This window comes from Gopherus evgoodei, chromosome 6 (genome assembly GCF_007399415.2).
Source record: "Gopherus evgoodei ecotype Sinaloan lineage chromosome 6, rGopEvg1_v1.p, whole genome shotgun sequence".
NCBI classification, from domain to species: Eukaryota; Metazoa; Chordata; order Testudines; family Testudinidae; genus Gopherus; species Gopherus evgoodei.
Window position 1 is genome coordinate 137,552,225 of NC_044327.1, and position 22,956 is coordinate 137,575,180.

At 51.3% G+C, this 22,956-nt stretch overlaps 1 protein-coding gene across 3 annotated transcripts in view; it reads right to left on the reverse strand.

Moving 5' to 3' along the window:
- Positions 1-1,308: 1,308 nt before the first annotated feature.
- The window catches only part of LOC115653881 (unconventional myosin-VIIa-like), a 131,920-nt gene continuing 110,272 nt past the window's right edge, over positions 1,309-22,956 (reverse strand). For 2 of the 3 annotated variants that reach the window (XM_030567619.1, XM_030567621.1), the window contains 3 exons: positions 6,975-7,140; positions 5,995-6,309; positions 1,309-1,603 (listed from right to left, as the gene is read on the reverse strand). In XM_030567619.1, coding sequence (XP_030423479.1) covers positions 1,469-1,603; positions 5,995-6,309; positions 6,975-7,140 — 616 coding nt within the window. In that variant the 3' untranslated portion in view covers positions 1,309-1,468. Of the gene's footprint in view, positions 1,604-5,514; positions 5,600-5,994; positions 6,310-6,974; positions 7,141-22,956 lie in introns of all 3 variants that reach the window. The other variant, XM_030567620.1, reaches the window with a different exon arrangement.

Genomic DNA, 22,956 nt, shown 5'->3' on the forward strand with positions numbered 1-22,956 from the left:
GCTGTCATTGGCTGTCTGGGGGTTATTGAGTCCGCACCCAGGACTCACAGAAATGGCTGCAGACCATAGGAACACAGATGGCCTGATGTCCACCTAGCATGAGAGAAGCTGTTCCAAAAAGTCTCATTACATTCAATGTGTTAAATGAGAGAAAATGCAAACAGTGCAGCATCAGCTACTCTCTGCCATGGGTCAGGGGACACACTGTGCAGCCTGGAGACTTATTGTTACTGCTCCATGGAGACATAGGCATGGGACAGAGGAACAGGTCCCTCATTTTCTCTGTTCTGGGCTAGAACCCAGCTCAGAGATTGGGGAGTAGTCCAGGTGAGGACTTTGGCTTACGAGAGGCAGCTGCTCCCCCTGGCAGCAATGCCTTCCTGGTTTTTGTGAGGGTCTCAGGTCTGGTATTGATGCTAAAAAGGCATAAGGAACAAATCAAGTTCATTCCCTATTCCCAGCACCAGCCACCCATGGCCTGCCAGAACAGCAGATCCAAAACCTCACAGTGACCTTACCAAAGCACAGAGAAAACTTGAAATGGTAGATTGAAAATCAGCACTCTAATTGTGAGCTAAAGAAATACTGTGAGACAGCCTGAGTGATCAGACTTGTTAACCAAAATGTAGTAGGAAGAGAGCCTGAGACATAAGCCTTTGGATTAGAGGCCTGGTATGAAGCAGAATCTGCTCACAGAATGTAGCAAAACAGGGCTGATATTGCAGAAATACACATTCTTAAGAAGTGATAAGCACAGAACACTCATGTAAACACATCCTGATATTAAGTGGTAGCAGATCATCCTGATATCAAGGATGGGACAAAAACATTCCCCAAGGAGAACAGGAACAAACAAACCCTTCCTAAAAGATACGGTCAGGATGACAGTACGTAATAGAGATGTTTTGATCGAACCAACATGAGCAAGGTGATGGGTGATAAGTAGCCACATCAGGGGGTAGTAATCATGTCAGAGGCAATACTAACTTGTTTGTATTGGGGTATAAAGATGTATCCCAGAGGGAGTATCTTTGACCAGCTGACGGGGGATGGAAAGTCCCGCCACTCACTGAACTGCATCCCTTATCACAGGCATACATGTCCTAGTATCCTCATAGAATCTGCCAGGTGCTATTACTGTGCTTTGTCGACAATAAACCTGGCCGGGTGCCTTCGCACCTTAACGGATCTTGTGGTCATTGGGCAGTTTGCTTGAGATCTGCTGTGCCAGCTGTCTGCACAGAGCTGGGACAGCACACAGGGAGAACATACACGCAGCCAAACATCTAACTACACAAAGTACACGGCAGTCATTCTCCAGCTATATTAGAAAAATCACCAAGATTTCCATACAGATTTGCACAATGACCCCAGCTCTTGGTCATGCCATCACCTCCTCCTGCCAGAATCAGAGACTGGCCCACATAGCAGCTCCCCGTGGCAGAGCACGACAAAAAGCTGCAGAAAGTTATTCTCTCCCAGTGTCTTGTCCATAGGGTACAGCTCTGTGCATGTGGAAGAGGCTGCCATCTCCCCAGGTGCTTCTACGAGACGATGCAGGGCCTGTGGCACTAGAGGAGGACGTGGTCTGAGCCAGGTTTATCTGTAAGAGGCAGGGAAACAAGTCTCAGGGGAGAATGTAAAGGGAAGGTGGGGAAGGCAGAGAGGGCTCTGTGATTCTCACACTATGAGCTAACAAAGGTCTGTGAAGTACCCAGAATGCAGATTGCATGGTAGTTATGTTTCAAGTACATCTGACTACAGGTGCAAGACACAAAGCACAGCAATCAACCACAGAACGGAAATCTTCACAAGAACTCCTGAAGAGCCTCCCAGTTGCCAACAGATCTCCACCATTCAATACACACATAGAAAAGCCAAGGAGAGTGGATGGGTCTTATACCACAGACTGAACATCACGAAATCCAGACTCAAGGCCTGGGGACAGGAAGAATGTTCCAAAGTCCAGGAGCTCCTCCTCACCTCCTCCTATATAGCTTCAGAACTGTGCATGATCTCAGCTGCTGCAGTATCCATGGGGAGAGAGGTGCCTCTTGAGACCTAAACCATGAAAAACCTGTCCATGGAGGGCAACTGGGACCAGTGCAGGTCCTGGAGCACAGGCAGAACTGTGATCTGTGGGGAACACTATTTAAGTAGCTGCAGTTTCTGGAGGACCGGAGTTGCAGCCCCATGTAGAGCCCATTGCAGTGATTCAACCTTGATGTCACAAATACCTGGAGAGATCTCTGTATCCCAAAGGAATCAGATGCAATCTCTTTGGCAAGTGCTCACTGCTGCTGCCGCTAAAAATCTAGAGCAACTGGGGATCCAAAAAGACCTCAGGTTACAAGTTTAGGAAGTGATGGAGGAATCCTGTTAATCCAGGAGCCAACATACTCTCTACCACACCTTCTAGCTGCCTTCCTTGTAATCTCAGTCTCTCCTGTGCGGAGTTGCAGAAGCTGCCCTGGTCGATAATCTAGTTTTCTGCAGACACTGGGTAAATCACTCCCCTATGTTGGGGCTGGGAGAGATGGAAATACAGAGCTGGGAGTCCTCAGCCTGTGGTCGCTGCAACATGCACTTCCTCACATCTCTCTGATGATCCCATATATACATTGAACAATAGCAGTGTGACAGAATATACCCCTGTACTCACATCCTAAACACTCCTGTAATAATCACGGTACAAAGTATGCTTCATAAAGTACTGTTTGAAAACTCATAATTTGCTGGCTAGTATTGTTCTGGTAAAATATGTGTTGCAACACTGTCTATGATGTTATAAGATTCCCTTGTACGGTGTTAACAACACATGTTCCAAACTCCACAGCCCTGCCTACACAGAAGTTGGTTTTGCTTAATATGCATTTAAGCTGTAAGCAGAGTCATCAAGCAGGAAGGGAAGACAAAGGATGTTCAAACAGATGAAAAAAACAGCAAGGAACATCCTTCCATGTAGACTCTTTGGCTCCTGGTTCTCAGCTGGAAATGTTTTTCCAAGAGGGAGCCTGGAACCGTAAAAACAAGGGACAAACATGTCAAGGCAACCTTATCTCTCCGTCTGTCACATTCACTGTACCTGAAGAGGCAAAGAACGCAGCCACTGGACTGGGGGAGGGGTCTAGACCTACAGAGTTTGGTTAGTAAGACTATTGAAAGCATGTGGTGAGAAAACTTTGCTGTGAATCTAATGTAGTTTGTTAAGTTAGGCACCAGTAAGCGTTTTATATTTATATTTATTTTTCTTGCAATCACTTCTGATTTTTATGCCTTATTACTTGCACTCACTTAAAATCTCTCTTTGCAGTTAATAAACTTGTTCTATTGTTTTATCTAATGTAATGTGTTCAGGTTGAAGTGTCTGGGTAACCCCATTTGGGGTGGCAAGTTGTTTGCATATTATTCCCTTACAGGAATAACAGACTGAATCTATTCGTACTATCCAGGGCTGGGCAATACAGAACATACGTGTCTGGGGGAAAATCTGGGAGTGGGAGTGTATTGGAATCACCCTGTGGTGACTTTAAGGCTGGTAAGAGCCAAGGTGTGGCTGGCTGGTTGGCGCACACATAGATGTGGCTGGGAGTGACTTACAGGCTGGAGGCTGTGAGCAGTCCATGCTAGGGGCTACAGCAGCAGAGCACTGTAACGGGCATCCCAGGTTACTGGGCAGAGGTGACACAGCTACTCACTGGTCTGGATTGTATCCTGGTATGTCACAGGATGACAAGATAGGACCCCTGCCTTGGGGAAGATAAGCAATCTCTCAAAAGAATGGAGCAGAGCCACTCCAACACCTTGGAAACTCTCGCTAGGAGCTTCAGACAGATCCGCAAAGCCTTGTGGCCAGCGCTGTCATAGGCAGCAGACAGAATCAACTCGGACACCTGACGCTCATCCATCACCAGGTTGACACGGACCTGATGGGAGTCAGAGACCTGAACAATCCAGATATTGCTGGAGATGCTTTACCACAACCGCCTCAACAATCTTGCCCCAACAGGGGAGATTTGGGACATGGCTAGGCAGACTGACTGTGCCAAGGGATGGTTTCTGCAGCAAGGTCTAACTTGCTGAGAGAAGCCAGCTCCTTGCCCTCTCTTAGGAGATGACTGTCAATGATTCACAACAGTGACATCAACACCTCTCCACTGGCTCTCACCAGCCAGGTGGGGCATGGCGCTCACCCACTGCCTGTACATCCACTAGATATGCATTAGTCAAACATAGTTATTGGGCCCAATACAGGAGTAGCTGCTTAAAATTCTCTGACCTCTTCTGTACAGGAGGTCATCCCAGATGATCTAATAGTCCCTTCTGGCCTTACAGCCTATGAATCCCACAGCACCACAGCTAGCATCATAGACTGACACTCTCTAAGGTGCCATAAGGGCTCCTTGTTGTTTTTGCTGATACAGACTAACACGGTTACCATTCTGAATCAAGCAGAGAAGACTGTCCCCACCACTCCTAGAGAACCAGCTGTGACTCTGTGGAGGCAGCGAACATTGGCCTGAGCTGCTGTTAATTCAGTCTTACCTTCTGAGTTTCAGCTCCCAAAAGTCTCAGGAACCTTGGATTTCAAGTTCACACACTTGCATTCGTTAGAGGAGCCAGTGGCCACTCACCATCCTTGTTCAAAGGCTTTGCTTCCAGAATCTTGCCTTTTCTCCAGCACTGCTTTTCTCCTCTATGCTTCCCTCCAATCCTGCCACTCTGCCGCAGCTCTTAACCCCTGGAACAGCCTTCCTGTCTGGCCATCTTGTATCAGAGGTCACCTCCTCCCCAGTGCCCTCTCTGCCCTCCCCATGCCCTCTCTAATCCATCTCACATTCTACAGCTAAAATACCCTCCCTCTCCTGCTGCTTAGACTACGTCAGCATTGCTCAAACCCCATCATTGGCTGCTCTTTCCTCCCACATCAAGTCCCACTCTTCTACCTCACCTGCACAGCTCTGCCCCTTGCTTTTCTCTCTCCTCACTACCCCTGCTGCACCCCAATGCTACCTGCTCAGTGCCTCCCCACTGGCACTATCTGCTCAGTGCCTCCCCACTGGCACTATCTGCTCCTGCCCCTCAGACCCACAAGCTGTACATGCAGCTGAACAAAGCAGAGCGCAGATTAACTTGCCGTAACTCTCATTCTTTCCTACTCCCCACACCCAGTTGTTGCCATATGTTGTGGCTTTTAACAGACTGAACTCCTCAGGGCAGGACATGGTTATTGTCTCTGAAGCACTCTGCGCACCCCAGTGCCACTGAAACAAAAGCCTATGCTGAAAATGCAGCTTTCTTCCCCTCCCTGATCTCCATATGGTGCAGGCTCCCAGAAGCCCCTCTAGCTTCTGCTGGCAGCTGCTCTCCCATTTTACTCTCCACTCCCAAATCTGTGTAGGTGCTGGTCCAGGGAGACTCTCCAAGCAGCCACAGGTACAATGAGATGAAATGGCTCCTCTGTTCCTCTGACTTCCCTAGGGAAGCTGCATCTACCACCTGCCCCACTCTTACCATGTCACTCTTGCTGTGGGCCCTGCTGCCTTCAGTTCTGGGGCTTCAGCATGGCATAGGAGCCATTTGAGGGGTGGGAAGAAAACTGCAGGGCAAAGTAGAGGCACAATGTCAGCCCCCCTGCCCCATCACACACACACAAGCCTCTCTGCCATCCCACACTGGGGATCTCCCCGCCAACGCCCTGCAGGGCCCTGTGCTATTCATGCCCAGATGCTCTCACACCATCTGCTCTCCAGGAGTGAGGAAGTCTGAAACCTTATAGTTCCCAGTGAATACACCCTTGATCCAGAGGCCACATAACCACAGGGCATGGAAAATGAGAAGCCTGGAAAACCTGCAACAGGGAGGAGACCTCTTCCCCACTTGGTCCCCAGGCAAAGAGCTTCTAACTCACCTGCAGACACTCTGGACAGACAGTGTTTGCTGCGGTGACCAATGGATACAGGGTGGATGGATGGAACCTGCTGGACTTCTTACCTGCTGGATTTCCCACATTGCCAATCGTATGGAGGGGTAGAGGCGAGGAATGGCCCGTCTGGCCACCCCAGCCTCACATGGGCTCGGCTCCGCCCCCTCCTCGCCTGGGCTCAGCTGCTGCTCTTGGCATTTCTTTGATTTCATGAACCGCACGTCCTTGAGAACAGCAGTTGCTCCTGCATGCTGGATGTGACTGACAGCAGGTGCCCCATTAAGATCAGCCTGTTCCTTCTGAGGCTGCTTCTCCCCATTTGCTGGGCATGGGGCCAGGGTGTGGAATTTCAACGCCTCATAATCACAGTCCCCATCACCTTTCTGAAGGAAAAAGGGCAGAATTCAGAACACAGAGATCCACAGCTAGCTGCAGGAGTCTCCAAGTCAGCAGCCGGAAGTAAAATGCCCAGATGCAGCAGTCCCCAGGACACCCCCAGGAGAGCCCCTGCCTCCAGAACATCAATGAGGGGCTTGGGATGCAATGGAGCTGTGAGAGCCGCTCCCCAGGATGGTAACTGGGGGGGCAGAGACATAATGTGCAGCTTGTAGAGATGCCCTGGGATGGCCAGGGATGCAATCAGAGCATCCCTCTTCCCCACCAAAATACTAACTTGTATTGCTGTGCCTAGCTTTGCGGTTCTCAACTTATTTACCATTATGAGCCACATATGCAGCTCTCTCTGTTTTGTGTGGGCCACAGGCACACAATATATATACTACCTGTATGGCCTTTAGGATGTCATGTGGGCTGCAGCTGTGTGCTGACTGGGCCATGGATCGAGAACCACTGGCCTAGCTGCTAGAGCTCCCTAGTGAATAAAGGTAGGAGTGGTCCGGGCTGCCTGACCAGCTGATAAAGTACTGGACATTTCCTATGGGAACACAAAGCAATATTATCATCGGGACAACTCCATTAGCTCAGAGGGTACAGTCTGAGCCCTCCCACCCTTTGCCCATAAGTCACAACTGGAGTCCCCAACACCTACCTGCTCACAGGGCACAGTCAACGTCTCCATGAAGGGCTGGATTCCCACAGTTCGATGGTACTTGACCAGCGCGGTGAGCGAGGTGTGAGCTCGGTCCTCCCCCAGGATCACGTAGCGTGCATTGGGCTGCATCTCAATCATGTAATGTCTGCAGCGGCTCTCACCCCTACAGAACCAGACACAGTCACTGCTCTGGGTCCCAGAACCTCTCCAGGCCTTTCTCAGCAGCATCATGTGCATTAGAGATGTGACTAGAATGTTTTTGATGTTTTTCTACATTTTCAAATATCGATTTCAATTACAACACAGAATACAAAATGTATAGTGCTCACTTTATATTATTTTTTATTATAAATATATGCACTTAAAAATGATAAACAAAAGTAGCACACCTCTACTGCGATATAACATGACCTGATCTAACGCGGTAAAGCAGCGGGGAGCCCCGGGCCTTTTAAATCACCGCTGGAGCTCCGGCAGCTGGGCTCAGGCAGTGATTTAAAGGGACAGAGTCTCCGGCCGCTGCAGGGAGCCCTGAGCCCTTAAAATCCCCGTCCGAGCCCTGCAGCCAGAGGGGCTCCCCACAGCAGCTGGCGCACCAGGCCCTTTAAATCACCACTAGGGTAGCCAATGCAGTCCGGCACGCCGAACCGGACCAAATCCAATATAACGTGGCCTCACCTATAAGACAGTGAGATTTTTTGGCTCCCAAAAACTGCATTATATCAGGATAGAGGTGTATTTTTCAATTCACCTCCTACAAGTACTGTAGTGCAATCTCTGTCATGAAAGTGCAACTTCAAATGTAGTTTTTTCTGTTATATAACTGCACTCAAAAACAAATCAATGTTAAACTTTAGAGCCTACAAGTCAACTCAGTCCCACTTCTTGTTCAGCCAATCGCGAAGAGAAACAAGTTTGTTTACATTTATGGGAGATAATGCTGCCCGCTTCTTAAGTACGTCACCTGAAAGTGAGATCAGGCTTTTGCATGGCACTGTTGTAGCTAGTGTTGCAAGACATTTACACTCCGGATGTGCTAAAGATTCATATGCTTCGGCCATCATTCCAGAAGACATGCTTCCACGCTGATGATGCTCGTTAAAAAAATAATGTGTTAATTACATTTGTGACTGAACTCCTTGGGGGAAAACTGCATGTCTACTGCTCTGTTTTACCCACATTCTGCCATAAATTCATGTTATAGCAGTCTCGGATGATGACCCAGCACAGGTTGTTCATTTTAGGAATACTTTCACTGCAAATCTGACAAAATGCAAAGAAGACACAAATGTGAAATTTCTAAAGATAGCCAGCCAGTAAAACAGAAGGTTTATTGGACAACAGGAACACAGGTTACAGAAAGGCTTGCAGGCACAGTCAGGACCCCTCCATCGAGTCCTTCTGGGCTTTCAGGGTGCTTGGATCCTAGCTAGGATACCCTGAATTCCGCCCACACAGCCCCAAGCCCAAACTCAAACTGCTTCCCTCCTGCCACTCCCTTCCTTTGTCCCCTTCCCGGGCAAAGGTGTTGACCTTTCCCCTCCCTTACCTAGCTCAGGTTACAGGCCCTGGCATTGTCCATCCCCTAAAGTCCTCCCCTGCTCTCCCACTCCCCACACAGACAGTCCCTACTGCATCACATCTCTCCCCTCTTCGAGACTGAACTGAGCAGGGTCACTCTGCCCAGTGACCTGGGGAAGTTCAGGGCCCCCTCTCTGGGACAACGCATCCGCTGTCAGGTTGGCACTTCCCTTCACATGGACCACGTCCATGTCATAGTCCTGCAGGAGCAGGCTCCACCTCAGGAGTTTGGCGTTGGCTCCTTTCATCTGGTGCAGCCAGGTCAGGGGAGAGTGGTCGGTGTACACGGTGAAGTGTCGCCCAAAGAGATATGGCTCTAGCTTCTTAAGGGCCCACACCATGGCCAGGCATTCCTTCTCGATGGCCGCGTAGCTTTGTTCCCGGGGTGGCAGCTTCTTACTCAGGTACACGATGGGGTGTCTCTCCCCCTTTTCATCCTCCTGCATTAACACCGCCCCCAGTCCCGTGTCTGAGGCATCGGTGAACACCATAAAGGGTTTGTCAAAATCTGGGTTTGCCAGAACTGGGCCACTAACCAGAGCCTCCTTCAGCGCCCGGAAAGCCTCCTGGCACTGCTCAGTCCAGATCACCTTGTCTGGCTTCCCCTTTTTCACAGTTCAGTGATGGGGCCGGCTATGGCACTAAAGTGGGGCACGAACCTTCGATAGTACCCCGCCACCCCAATAAAGGCCTGGACCTGCTTTTTGGTTTGGGGAGCAGGCCAGTCTCTGATCACCTCCATCTTGGCTGGTTCCGGCTTCAGGCAGCCGCTCCCCACCCGATGGCCCAGGTAAGATACTTCAGCCATCCCCACCTTGCACTTCTCAGCCTTTACTGTTAACCCAGCCTTTCGGAGTCGGTCCAGGACTTGTTTAACCTGGGACATGTGGTCCTCCCAGGTCTGGCTGAAGACGCAGATGTCGTCAATATACGCCATGGCAAAACTCTCCATCCCCTCAGTAGCTGATCCACCAGGTGCTGGAAGGTGGCCGGTGCTCCCTTGAGGCTGAAGGGCAGGGTCAGAAACTCGTAGAGCCCCAGAGGGGTGATAAAGGCCGATTTCAGCCTGGCATCTGCGTCCAGCGGCATTTGCCAGTAGCCCTTGGTAAGATCCATAGTGGTGAGGTACCGAGCACCTCCCAGCTTGTCTAGAAGCTTGTCAGGCCTGGGCATGGGGTAGGCATCAGATACGGTGATGGCATTGAGCTTTCGATAGTCCACACAGAACCGGATTGACCCATCCTTCTTGGGGACCAGCACCACTGGCGAGGCCCAAGGGCTGGAAGACGGCTGGATCACCCCCAAAGCCAGCATGTCCCTGACCTCTCTTTCTAGGTCCTGGGCAGTTTTCCCAGTGACCCGAAAAGGGGAGCATCTTATAGGGGGATGTGACCCGGTCTCCACCTGGTGGACAGTCAAATTAGTGCGTCCAGGCTGGTTAGAAAACAGCTGTCGGTATAGATGCAGCACCCCCGTGATCTCAGCGTGCTGGCCCGGGGTCAGTTGATCAGAGAGGGGAATCGCCTCCAGGGGGGAACCAGCTTTTGTCCCAGGGAATAGATCCACTAAGGGGTCATCTCCCTGCCCCTCCCAATGTCCACACACGGCCAACACCACATTCCCCGTCATAATATGGTTTCATCATGTTCACATGGTACACCCGACGATGATGTGCCCGGTTTGACAGCTCCACTACATAGTTTACCTCATTCAGTTGCTTGATAACCTTGAAGAGCCCTTCCCAGGCGGCCTGGAGTTTGTTTCTCCTCACGGGGATGAGAACCATCACCTGATCCCCGGTGGCGAAGGCACGGGCCCGTGCCGTGCGGTCATACCAGACCTTCTGCCTCCTCTGGGCTCGGGCTAGATTCTCCCTGGCCAGGCCCATGAGCTCGACCAGTCTTTCCCGGAAGGTCAGGACATACTCCACCACTGACTCTCCCTCAGGAGTGGCCTTCCCCTCCCATTCGTCCCTCATCAGGTCTAGGGGCCCCCTTACCCGCCTTCCATACAACAGTTCGAAAGGTGAAAACTTGGTAGATTCCTGGGGTACCTCCCTGTACGCGAACAGCAGGTGAGGTAAGTACTTGTCCCAATCCTGCGGGTGCTGGTTCATAAATGTTTTTAGCATCATCTTCAGCGTCCCACTGAACCTTTCCAGCAGCCCGTTGGACTGGGGGTGATACACTGAGGCCCAGTTGTGCTGGACCCCACATTTCTGCCATAAGGACCAGAGCAGGGCCGACATGAAGTTGGACCCCTGGTCCGTTAAGACCTCCTTGGGGAACCCCACCCGGCTGAAAATTGTCAGCAGCGCATCTGCCACTGTGTCTGCTTCGATAGAGGACAAGGCCACCGCCTCGGGGTAGCGAGTGGCAAAATCCACCACCACCAGGATGTATTTCTTCCCCAACTGGGTCGTCTTGCTGAGGGGTCCCACTATGTCCATGGCCACCTTCTGGAAAGGTTCTTCTATGATGGGTAAAGGCCTCAAAGCCGCTTTCCCCTTGTCCCGGGCCTTCCCCACCCTCTGGCAGGGGTCACAGGATTGGCAGTACTGTCGGACATGGGTAAAGACCCCAGGCCAGTAAAAGTTCTGTAGCAGCCTCTGCCTGGTGCGCCGGATTCCCTGGTGCCCTGCGAGAGAGATGTTATGGGCCAGGTACAGCAGCTTGTGGCGAAACTTCTGGGGAACCACCAGCTGCCTCCTGATCCCCCATGACTCTATTTCCCCTGGGGGAGCCCATTCTCGGTACAGGAACCCCTTCTCCCACAGGAACCTCTCCTTGTAACCTCTCCTCATGGTCTGTACCGCACTAAGGTCAGCCCGGTCCCTGGGCTTCCGCAAGGAGGGATCTTTCTGCAACTCGGCCTGGAACTCAGCAGCTGGGACAGGGATGGGGACCGGCTCTCTCTTGCTGGCTGGGTCTGAGGTCGCAGCCTCTCTGAACCATGCCCCTGGGCGTTCCCCGCTCCCTGGGTTTGGGTCCTGCACCTCGGGTCGAGTACCTTCCCCATTGTCAGGGTGCAGTGCCCTTTGCCGACTCTGACTACGAGTCACGACCAGGGCACTCTGGGTGTTACTAGGCCAGTCCTCGAGGTCCCCTCCCATTAACATGTCAGTAGGCAAATATCGGTGTACCCCCACATCCTTGGGGCCCTCCTTGGCCCCCCATTTCAGGTGTACCCTTGCCACGGGCACCTTGAATGGGGTCCCGCCCACGCCCATCAGGGTCAGGTAGGTGTCGGGCACCATCTGATCTGAGGCCACCTCTGCGCCCGTGTCCCAGTACCCAGTGATCTTCCTTCCATCTACCTCCAGGGAAACAATGCACTCTTTCCGGAGGGGCAGCCCCCCGCCCACCCGGTAAACCAAAAACCCGGAGCCTGGAGCATCCACAGGTGGTATGTTGCCAGCCCCCCTTTCCTGGGAATGTAGCCCCTCCTCCGATTGGGTTTTTACCCAGTCCACCCTCTGCGGGTTGAGTCTGCTTGGTCTGTCCCTGAGCTTGGGGCACTGGGCCCGTATGTGGCCTCATTGGCCACAGCGATAGCAGCCCATGTCTCGTGGGTCCCAGGGACCTGACGCTGGATGTTCCCCTTTTGGGGGGGTTCTCCATAGGCCCCCTTTGGGAGGTCCCATGATGACTCTCTCTCTGCGTTGAGGCAGGCCTGCTCCTTCGAGACTCCTCCCTGCCATCCCCTGCCCGACTGTCCACAAATTGGTCGGCCAGCTGGCCTGCGTGCTGTGGGTTCTCCGGCTTCTGGTCCATCAACCACAGCCTCAAGTCGGACGGGCACTGCTTGTACAGGTGCTCCAGTATGAATAGGTCAAGCAGGTCCTCTTTAGTTTGGGCCCCAGCTGTCCACTTGCGGGCATACCCCTGCGCCCGGTTGACCAGTTGTAGGTATGTGACCTCACGGGTTTTACGCTGGCTCCGGAACTTTTCCGGTACATCTCAGGAGTCAGCCCAAACTCGCGGAGCAAGGCCTGTTTGAACAGTTTGTAGTCCCCTGCCTCCGCCCCTTTCAGTCGGTTGTACACCTCCACGGCTGTGGAGTCCAGTAAGAGGGTGAGAACTGCGATCCTGTCTGCAGGGTCAACCCCGTGCAGCTCGCAGGCCTTCTCAAAGGCCGTCAGGAAGGTATCTATGTCCTCCCCCTCCTTACGCCGGGGCAGCAAGTGCTTATCAAAGCTCTTTGTAGGCTTGGGTCCCCCCTCACTCACCGCAGCCGGGGCCTCACTTCTCCTCAGCTAGGCCAGGTCCAGCTCATGTTTACGCTGTTTCGCCTTCTCCTCCAGCTCTTGCCTCTTTAACTCGAGCTCCTCCCGTCTCAGCTCCCTTTCATATTCCAGCCGCATCCGCTCCACGGATGCCGAGCGTCGCCGGGAGGATCCCCTGCTGGGGGGTGAGCGTCGTCGGGAGGATCCCCTGCTGGGGGGTGAGATTCGCCGGGAGGATCCCCTGCTGGCCGGGGGTGTCACGGTGCCCTCGGTTTACACTGGGCTCCTCCTCGCCCTTCCCCTAGGCCTAGGAAGGGGGGATCTCGGGAAGCCCAGCGGGGACAGACACTGGTGCCTGTGCTGCATCTGCCCGGCTGCTTCCCTCAGAGACAGGGCTCCGTTCATTCATGCGGTCTCCCTGCTCCAGCTGGGCAATCAGCTGGTCCTTGCTGAGCCTCCCCGAGCGCAGCCCCCTCTGCTTGCACAGCTCCAGCAGGTCACACTTGCGCAGCTTGGCATACATCTTCCTGCTGGGCACTCGCAGGCTGGGGTGCTTGCCGCTCCCCACGGTTTCCAGGGGGACCCCTAGTGCACCAGCTCTTCTTGCACACACTCCCAGGGGTTAATCATCCCTTTGTTTTACTGCTCCCCAGTCACTTACTACAGGAAGCGCCGTCCACGGGGTGCAGTATATCCCACCGCTACCACCAGTTGTCACGGAGTGTGGGGGAGTCCGGCCCTGCACCCCTCTTCCTGGGACTCACAGTGGTTCTCAGCCAGCCAGTAAAACAGAAGGTTTATTGGACAACAGGAACACAGGTTACAGCAGGGCTTGCAGGCACAGTCAGGACCCCTCCATCGAGTCCTTCTGGGCTTTCAGGGTGCTTGGATCCTAGCTAGGATACCCTGAATTCCGCCCACACAGCCCCAAGCCCAAACTCAAACTGCTTCCCTCCTGCCACTCCCTTCCTTTGTCCCCTTCCCGGGCAAAGGTGTTGACCTTTCCCCTCCCTTACCTAGCTCAGGTTACAGGCCCTGGCATTGTCCATCCCCTAAAGTCCTCCCCTGCTCTCCCATTCCCCACATAGACAGTCCCTACTGCATCACAGTTGCACTCTATATGATTTTATGAAAGTATGCTGAGTGTGAATATAATGTAACTAAAAATGCTTCATGCAAAAGGTCTCTTGTAAGGTATCATTACAAAGCTTATAATCTTTACTGAGTGTGGCCATTCTATTTGTATAAATGTATCACTCTTGAACCTGAAACTAGAAATATGAAATATAACTCTGAGGGCCTATTGTAATTATGCAAAGTATTGGCCATTAATGGTGGTTTGGAATCTCGATGGCTCCCATTAACCAGGACAAATGTCTGTAGATGGCTCTGTTTTACTGATAAGTCTTCCTGTATGTGTGTGCACTGGCAAGTGGGTAATGAAGTCTTACAGTGACATGTGATCATGTCACCTGAACTGGAATCCATCTTTAACCTGGTGCTTTTCCATTTAGAAGGGGTGGAGACCACGAGAGGCAAAAGATTCCTGCCTTGAGTCAAATCTATATAAGGGGGTGGAATAGAACTAAGGGGTCTGCAATCATGAGAAATCCCCTAGCTACCACCAGAGCTGGAACAAGGGCAGTACTAGGGGAAAGGATTGTGCCCAGACTAGAAAGGCGTCCAGTCTGTGATAGAAGCTTATTGAAACATCTCTCAGGGTGAGATTTTATCTGTATTCAGCTTTCTTACTGTATTAGGCTTAGATTTGCGTGTTTTATTTTATTTTGTTTGGTAATTCACTTTGTTTTGTCTGTTACTACTTGGAACCACTTAAATCCTTTCTGTATTTAATAAAATCACTTTTTAACTTATTAATTAAACCAGAGTATGTATTAATATTAATCTCTCTATCAGTATTATAGAGGGCGAACAATTTATGAGTTTACTGTGTATAAGCTTTATACAGGGTAAAATGGATTTATTTTGGGTTTGGACCCCATTGGAGTTGGGCATCTGAGCGTTAAAGGCAGGAACACTTCTTAAGCTGCTTTCAATTAAGTCTGCAGCTTTGGGGCTCGTGGTTCAGACCCTGGGTCTGTGTTGGAGCAGACTGGAGGGTCTAGCTCAACAAGACAGGGTGCTGGAGTTCCAAGCTAGCAGGGAAAGCAGGGGTGGAAGTAGTCTTGGCACATCAGTTGGCAGCCCCAAAGGGGTTTCTGTGATCCAAACCGTCACAGTTGGCTACAACAGTGTCATGTGAATACCTGTTCTCACTTTCTGGTGACACTGTAAATAAGAAGGGGGCAGCATTATCTCCCGTAAATGTAAACAAACTTGTCTGTCTGAGTGATTGGCTGAATGAGAAGTAGGCCTGAGTGGACTTGTAGGCGCTAAAGTTTTACAATGTTTTATTTTAGAATGTAGGGTTTTTCTACATAATTCTACATTTGTAAGTTTAAACTTTCATGATGAAGAGGAGAGAGGAGAGAGGAGAAAGGAAGACTTTCATTCTGTCCACCTCTGCCACGAATAACTGGATGGACCTTCAGAATGGTTTCGTTCTCTCAATATAGAAGGCTAGCACTCTGCGGACATCCAGTGAGTGAAGTCTCTGCTCCCTGGTGCTGGAATGTGGCTTAGGGTAGAATATAGGGAGGAAGATGTCCTGGCTGATATGAAATTGAGAGACACCCTTTGAGAGAAAAGCCAGGTGAGGCCTGAGTTGAACCTTGTCCTTATAGAATGCAGTGTAAGGGGGCTCTGATGTTAGGGCCCTGAGCTCTCACACCCTCCTAGCTGAGGTTATCGCTACCAGAAACATCACATTATATGAGAGATAGAGATGGGAGCATGTCGCCAAGGGCTCAAATGGCAATCCCGTAAATCTGGAAAGGGCCAGATTGAGGTCCCCAAGCTAGGATAGGCTGTCGGATCTGCAGGTATAGTCTGTTGAGACCTTTAAGGAAACGGCCGACCATCAGATTCTCAAAGATCAAGCAGTCCTCTGCGCCTGGGAAGAAAGCAGAGATGAAGGCCAAGTGAATCCTTATTGACAATATGGACAGCTCCTGCTGCTTTAAGATGGAGAAGATAGTCCGCTGTAAGTGGCACCGAGGCAAGTGTCGGGGACGAGAGGTGCTGCTCTGACCAGACTGAAAATCTTTTCCACTTGGCAAGGTAGGTAGCTCTTGTGGAAGGTTTTCTGCTGCCAAGGAGAACTTGTCTGGCTTGATCAGAGCAGGAGAGCTCCCCTGCAATCAGCCATGGAGCTTCCATGCTGTGAGGTGGAGCGACTCGAGGTTTGGATGTTGGAGGCAGCCACGATCCTGCATTTTTAGGTCTGGGAAGAGTGGCAGAGTGACCAGAGTTTCCACAGACATTTCCAGGAGTGATGTGTACCAGTGCTGGTGGGGCCAGGCTGGAGCTATCAATATCACCAAAGCTTGGTCCCTGCGAATCTTGAGGAGCACCTTGTGAACGAGAGGTAGGAACGCGTATAAGAGATGGCCTCCTCATGGGAGGAGGAACGCGTCTGCGATGGAACCCAGGCTGTGACTCAGGAAGGAACAGAATCGCTGATACTTCCTGTTGTGTCGCGTAGCAAACAGGTCTATTTGGGGAAAGCCCCAATGATGGAAAATTGATTTTACTACATCTGGGCAAAGGGACCACTTGTGGCCGTGAAATGACCTGCTGAGATGGTCTGCCAGCTTGTTCTGTATTCCAGGGAGGTACGATGCTTGAAGGTGTATCAAGCGCTCTACACAGAAGTCCCACAGCATGAGGGATTCCTGGCACAGGAGAGAGAAGCGTGCGCTCAAGTTTGTGGATGTAAAACCTTGCTGTGGTGTTGTCTGTCAGGACTAGGGTGACCAGATCATAAGAGTGAAATATCAGGACACATTGGGCGAGCAGCTGGGGGAAAGGGGGAGCGGATGACAATGACAGACACAGGTGCACAGAGCCATGAGAGGGGGCCCTAGAAAGCTGCGAGAGGGGGCCCTAGGAAGCTGCGACTGGGGTTGTATGGCCCCTGCTGCAGCCCGCACCACAAGTCACAGGGCAAGGACACCTATTGAATTCAATGAGAAATTTGCATGTGAATTGATGTACCTAGTTCTGAGATTATAAAGCCAGAAAAGATCCGGTGATTACCTGGTCTCACCGCCTGTATAGCACAGACATAGAACTTTCCCAAAATAATTCCTAGAGGATAGCTTTTAGATAAAGCTTTTAGAAAAACACCATGACCCTCAGTATATTGTTGATCGTTAATTACTCTCACCATTGAAAAGGATGCCTTCTATCCAGTCTGAATTTGTCTAGCTGCAACTTCCAGCCACTGGCTCATGCTCTACCATTCCCTGCTAAACTTGAAGTGACCATTATTAACTATTTGTTCCCCATGTAGATACTTACAGTCTACAACCAAGTCACTTCTTAACCTTCTTTTTGTTAAGCTAAATAGACTGAGGTCCTTGAGGCGATCACTATAAGGCAGATTTTATAATCCTTTAATTAGTCTTGTGACTCTTCTCTGAACACTCTCCAATTCATCAATATCCTTCTTAAAGTGTGCACACCAGAACTGGACACAGGATTCCAACAGTGGTTGCACCAGTGCCAAATACAGAGATAAAATAATTTCTCTACTCCTGCCTGAGATTCCCCTATTTAGGCATCTAGTCACCCTATTTCTGTATGCATTTCCCCAGGTTTTTTTGTAAAAATCAAAAATGAACTGTTCCAGAAATTCTGTCATGTGGAATCATCGTGAAACTTGCATGGCTCCAATCCTGCCGATGAACCTTTAGATCCACTGCACAGACTTCTGCCACTTGAGCTAATGGAGTAAGTGATGGCAGAGGCAGTAGGTTGTCATCCTATATGTGATAGATCAGCTCTATAGGGGAATGAGACACCTTTTTTTGCCACTGGGTTTCACAGATATCTGCTGCTGACAGAAGAGGAACTGTGAAACTTGGGAATCCTGGGTCTATTCCAGATTCCTGAATGGAGTGGTCTCTAGCAGTCAAATACCCTTCTTCCTCATCCCCTCCAGTCTATGTCTATCCTATTGCTGTCTAACCCCTCCAGCTCCTCATCTGATTTCAACTGCCCCCCACTACAGCTCTGGATTCCTTCTCCTTGTTTCCTGGTCTTGTCTCACTCTCCTCTCTCCCCGCCCCCATCCCTCAGATGGGATGTTCGTTCCAGACTGCCAAAATTATAATGGTTCCCAACATTTCAACACTTCCCATTCTAAATTTTCAGTTGCTTAACTATAGGCTAGCTCTGCCTACAACAAAGCATATTCAGAACCTCTGATTAAAGGGATTATAAGTGTAGCAACTTCCATCATAGCTAGTCACCAAAGATTGAATCTGAGCCATCAAGACTTAAAAGCATGAGCTTCTACTACTTGAGTTCAAGATATAACTCCCTTAGCTGGTAGCTATACAGTTATCCTCTAAAAATCCACCAGAGGAGGGCACAAAACACATGTTGGACAGTGAATTACAAAAGTGCTAAATATTATTATTAGACCTGCAATACTTTTCACAATGAACATCAGTGGGGGATAAACTGGGAGTTTAAGAATATTTGGAAAATAATTTTAGAACAACATTCAGTGCTGTGGTTTAAAAGAAAAAAACACCTGTTAAAACTCATAACTTAGCAGCATTCAGTGTTTGAAATAAAACAACCTCTAGGAGCTATGGGATACAAGTTAAGAATGTTGAAACAGGAGGATGTTATGCTTAGTTACCACTTGGGCAAGGCTGTGTTCTATGTAATACTTGCAAGATTTCACTGTAATGTTTTACAATATATAGCAGCGCAATGCTGATTCCATTGATATTGTTGAGCAATTCATGCTGATTTTATTTTAGTCCACATCTTAATAGTTTTGAATACTGTAGACCACAATTTTCAGCTCAGTTGGTCTGAACATGCAGAGCTTTAAAATTGCCATACTCTAAACTGTATATTAACTACAATTTTATAAACCCGCATGTCAGAGAACTGTGTGTCAGTACTACTAGACAGTGGCACAAGGCAATTCAATGTGAATCACTGAAATGTAGGACTGGAAGGGATATCAACAGGTCATCTAGTCAAACCCCTGCACTGAGGCAGGACTGAGTAATAACAACTAGACCATTCTTGACAGGTGTTTGTCTAACCTCGTAAAAAACCTCCAATGCCTGCTATTCCATAACCTCTCCAGGTAATTTGTCCAGTGCTTAACTACCTTTACAGTTAGGAAGTTTTTCCTAATGTCTAACCTAAATCTCCCTTGCTACAATTTAAGCCCATTGCTTCTTTTTCCTGCATGTCCTGAGTGGGATGGGGGTGGGTCCAGGCAGTGGGATTGCAGGGAGGGAGGTCGAGGGAGTCGATGGGTGTGTGGGGATGGACCGGGGGAAGTAGGGTGGAGGAACTGAGGGGAACAGGACTGGGACTGGAGGAGTCGGGGGGGGGGAGGTTGAGGGGGATGGGACAGGATTGGGATGGGGGGAGTAGGACAGCAGCTGAGGGGAGCATGAACGGGACAGGGTAGAGAGAGCTGTGTAGAGTGTGGCGGGGCAGGGGAGACAATGGGGCTGGGCTGGGGAGGGTTGGGGAGAGGGACAGGGTCTGCAGGGGATGAGACAGAGGGGAGTGGGACTGGAATTGGGGGAAGTTGAGGGGGTGGGACAGCAGGGGGAGCGATGGGGGTGGGATGACAGGGGAGGCTGAAGAAGAGATTTGGGGTAGGGCAAGGCTGAGGGCAGTGGGTTGGGGGGAGCAGGGAGACTGTTGGAACAGGGGCAGGGACTGAGGGCAGTGGGTTCAGGGTGGGAGGTACAGGGGGAACTGCAGAGGAGGCTGAGGGAACAGGGTCAGGGTGGGGGCTGAGGGCAGTGGGTCAGGTCTACACTGGTACCTCTCAGTATTGCTGTGCCGGTCGGCAGACCTGCACCAGCACTATCCTGCCCGGCGCCCGCTGCCCGCGTCTACAAGTCCCGCCCTGCTACAGCACGCAGCGGAGCGAGACCTCCTCGCTGCCTCTCTGTGTGCCCAGGCCAGGGGGCTGGGCGGCAGGCCCTGTGGGCTGGCGCTGCTGAACAGCGAGCTCAGCTGCACGCTGTCCCAGGGCCCAGGGAGGAAAGGCTGGCTTGCCGCGGTCCCCCTCATATAGGGTGACCAGATGTCCCGACCAATGTAAGGTCGGGACGCGGGACAAATCCCCTAAAATCGGGACTGTCCCTATAACATCGGGATGTCTGGTCATCCTAGTCAGGACTGATACACATCTCCCTGCTAGGTGAACTCTGAAAGTCTGTCATGCCAGGTGCGCTGCATTCAGCTCTCTGACACTGACGTGCAGAGCGAGATCCACCTGAGACCAGAGACCTTGTGTTCTGAGATCTCCCAAATGTGCCCCCCAGCCCAAGTCTGACGCATCTGTCACTAAGGAGAGGGAGGGCTGAGGGATGGTGAAGGGGACCTCTGGATCTACCACCTGTGGGTCGAGCCACCACAGGAGGGAGTTGAGTACCAGGCGACACAGGGTTATAATCCTGTCCAAAGTGTCCCGGACTGGCCAATATACTGACACTGGCTGCTACTGAAGTGGTCGAAGTCTGAGTCTGGCATGCTGTACTACATAAGTATAAGCCGCCAGGTGTCCCAGGCAATTCCTTGCTGTGGTGTAGGGGAACTGCCTGAGATCCTGTATGATGTTGCCCAGGAACCGAAATCTCGCTTCTGAGAGGTATGCCCTGGCTTGTGTCAAGTCCAGTACTGCCCCTATAAACTCTATCCTCTGAACAGGGGACAGCGTTGATTCCCCTTCGTTTAGAAGGAGACCCAGTTCGCCGAACGTCCTTCTCGTGACGCCCATCTGCACCTCCACTTGAGACCTGGAGCGCCCCTTAACCCGCCAGCCACTGAGGTGCGGGAACACCTGTACCTGCCGCTTGTTCAGGAACCCCGCCACAACTGCCAGGCACTTGATGAACACTCAAGGAATCACTGACAGGCCGAACGGGACGACTGTGAACTGATAGTGGCTGTTCACCACAAACCTGAGGTATTTTCTGTGGGGTGGAATTACTGCTACATGGACATACACATTCTTCAAGTCGAGGGTGACATATCAGTTTCCTGGATCCAGTGAGGGGATAATGGAGGCAAAAAAGACCATGCAGAACTTGAGCTTCTTCACGAACTTGTTGAGTTCTCGGAGGTCTAGGATGGGCCTGAGCACATCCTTGGCTTTTTGTGAGGGGGGTCCCTGAAGAGGGATGGTGAAGGGGGTTGGAAGGGCAGGAGGGCACAAAATTGGATGGAGTATCCCTTCTCTACCGTGCAGAGGACTAAGCGGTTCGAAGTGATACCGGATCATGGACAGTAGAAAGGAGATAGTCGGGACGAAAAGGTAAGGCAGGGAAGAGCCCTGGCCAGAGGAAGGGTGCTGTCTTCTCCTGCCACTCCTTTTCCTCCGCCGAGGAGCGTCTGCCGGTTCTGTGGCTGGTAGAACCATGAAGGAGGCTGAGGCCAGAAGTGCCTGAGCTAAGTGGCGGGAGTGTGGAGGCCCAAGGACCTGAGGGTGGCCCTTGAGTCCTTTAGACTGTGGAGTCTTTTATCTGTTATATCGGAAAATAGGGCTGAAGCCTCGAAGAGGAGGTCCTGGATGGTTTGCTGGACCTCGTAGGGGAGACCAGAGACCTGCAACCAGGAACTCCTCATTGCAACTCCTGTGGCCATTGTGTGGGAGGCCACATCTGCCACATCCAATGTGGCCTGTATGGAAGCTTGGGAAATCAGTTTTCCTTCCTCCACCAGTGCTGAGAACTCTGCACAAGAGTCCTGCGGCAGCAGCTCAGGAAACTTGGCCATCGCATTGCAGGTGTTATGCGACTATCTGCTAACAATGGCCTGCTGGTTCGAAATGCGGAGCTGCAGCTCCCCAGTGGAGTAGACCTTCCTCCAAAAGGTCTAGTCTTTTAGCATCCCTATTTTTACAGGAGGGGCCCTGGTACTCACGCTGATTAGCTGTATCAGCCACCAGGCAATGGAAGGTGGGTGGGTATATAGGTGCTCATATCCCTTTGAAAGGACAAAGTACCGCCTCTCGTTTCTCTTGGCCATAGGAGACAGAGATGCCTGGGTCTGCCACAAGATCTTTATGGTCTTGGTAATAGTCTTTATTAATGGCAAGGCAATAGGAGAGGGACTGGAGGGGGCGAGGATGTCAAACATCAGGTCGGCATCCTCTACCACCTCCTCTGCCTGGATCCCCAGGTTCTGGGCCACCCATTGCAGAAGTTGTTGCAGGACCCTGTTATCCTCCAAGGCTAGGGCCATTGCTGTCCTCGCCACGGTGTCGTCTGGGGAGGATGAAGAGGAAAGTCCTGGCAATGGGCCCTGCTCACTCCCCTAGGCACCCCGGGGATCACGCAGCACCCGGTACTGCTGCGCCACCAAGTCCGTAACATGCGGTGCTGGGGCCGCCAGAACTAGGATTATCAGTGCTGATGCTGGTGGTGCCCAGGTCATTGATGCCAGTGGTGCTGATGTCAGAAGAGTTGGTACTGGTGCCTCAGACGAAGATAGAGGTGTTGGTGGCGCCGCTGCTGGCAGTGTCGACATTGCTTGTGCAAAGACGAAGGACGCCGAAGACACTGTTTCGGACCTGGACCTTGATCCTTGGATTTGTCCCTGGTTCTGATGATATGCCCAGGGTGTCCAGAAGGTTGCCACTGCGGTGGCCAAAGCGCCAGATAGGGATGGCAGTCACGGCAGGACCTAGACCTTCTGCTTCTGGTCCTATCGGAGCAGTAGGATTGTGCCTCCGAGGTCTCCGAGAAGTACCACCACAGAGGAGTGGTACTCTGCAGTGCTGGCAAGCGGTGCCAAGAGGGGACTGGTACTGGTACGGCTACCCCACTTGAGTGGACTGTGCCAGGGAGAGGGGTGCTGGAGATGGAGATCAGTGCACCATCATCGCTGGCTTGCCCCTTGATGGGAACAGGGGCTGGGCGGTCACCGGCGACTTGTCTTTCCTCTGCGGGGAGGATGGCGCCATGAGGCATACAAGGTCCTGAGCCACGCTGAACACCTCTGGCATTGGTGTTTCTCACTGGAGTCTGTTTTTGAAGATTTTTTTGTTGAAGTATT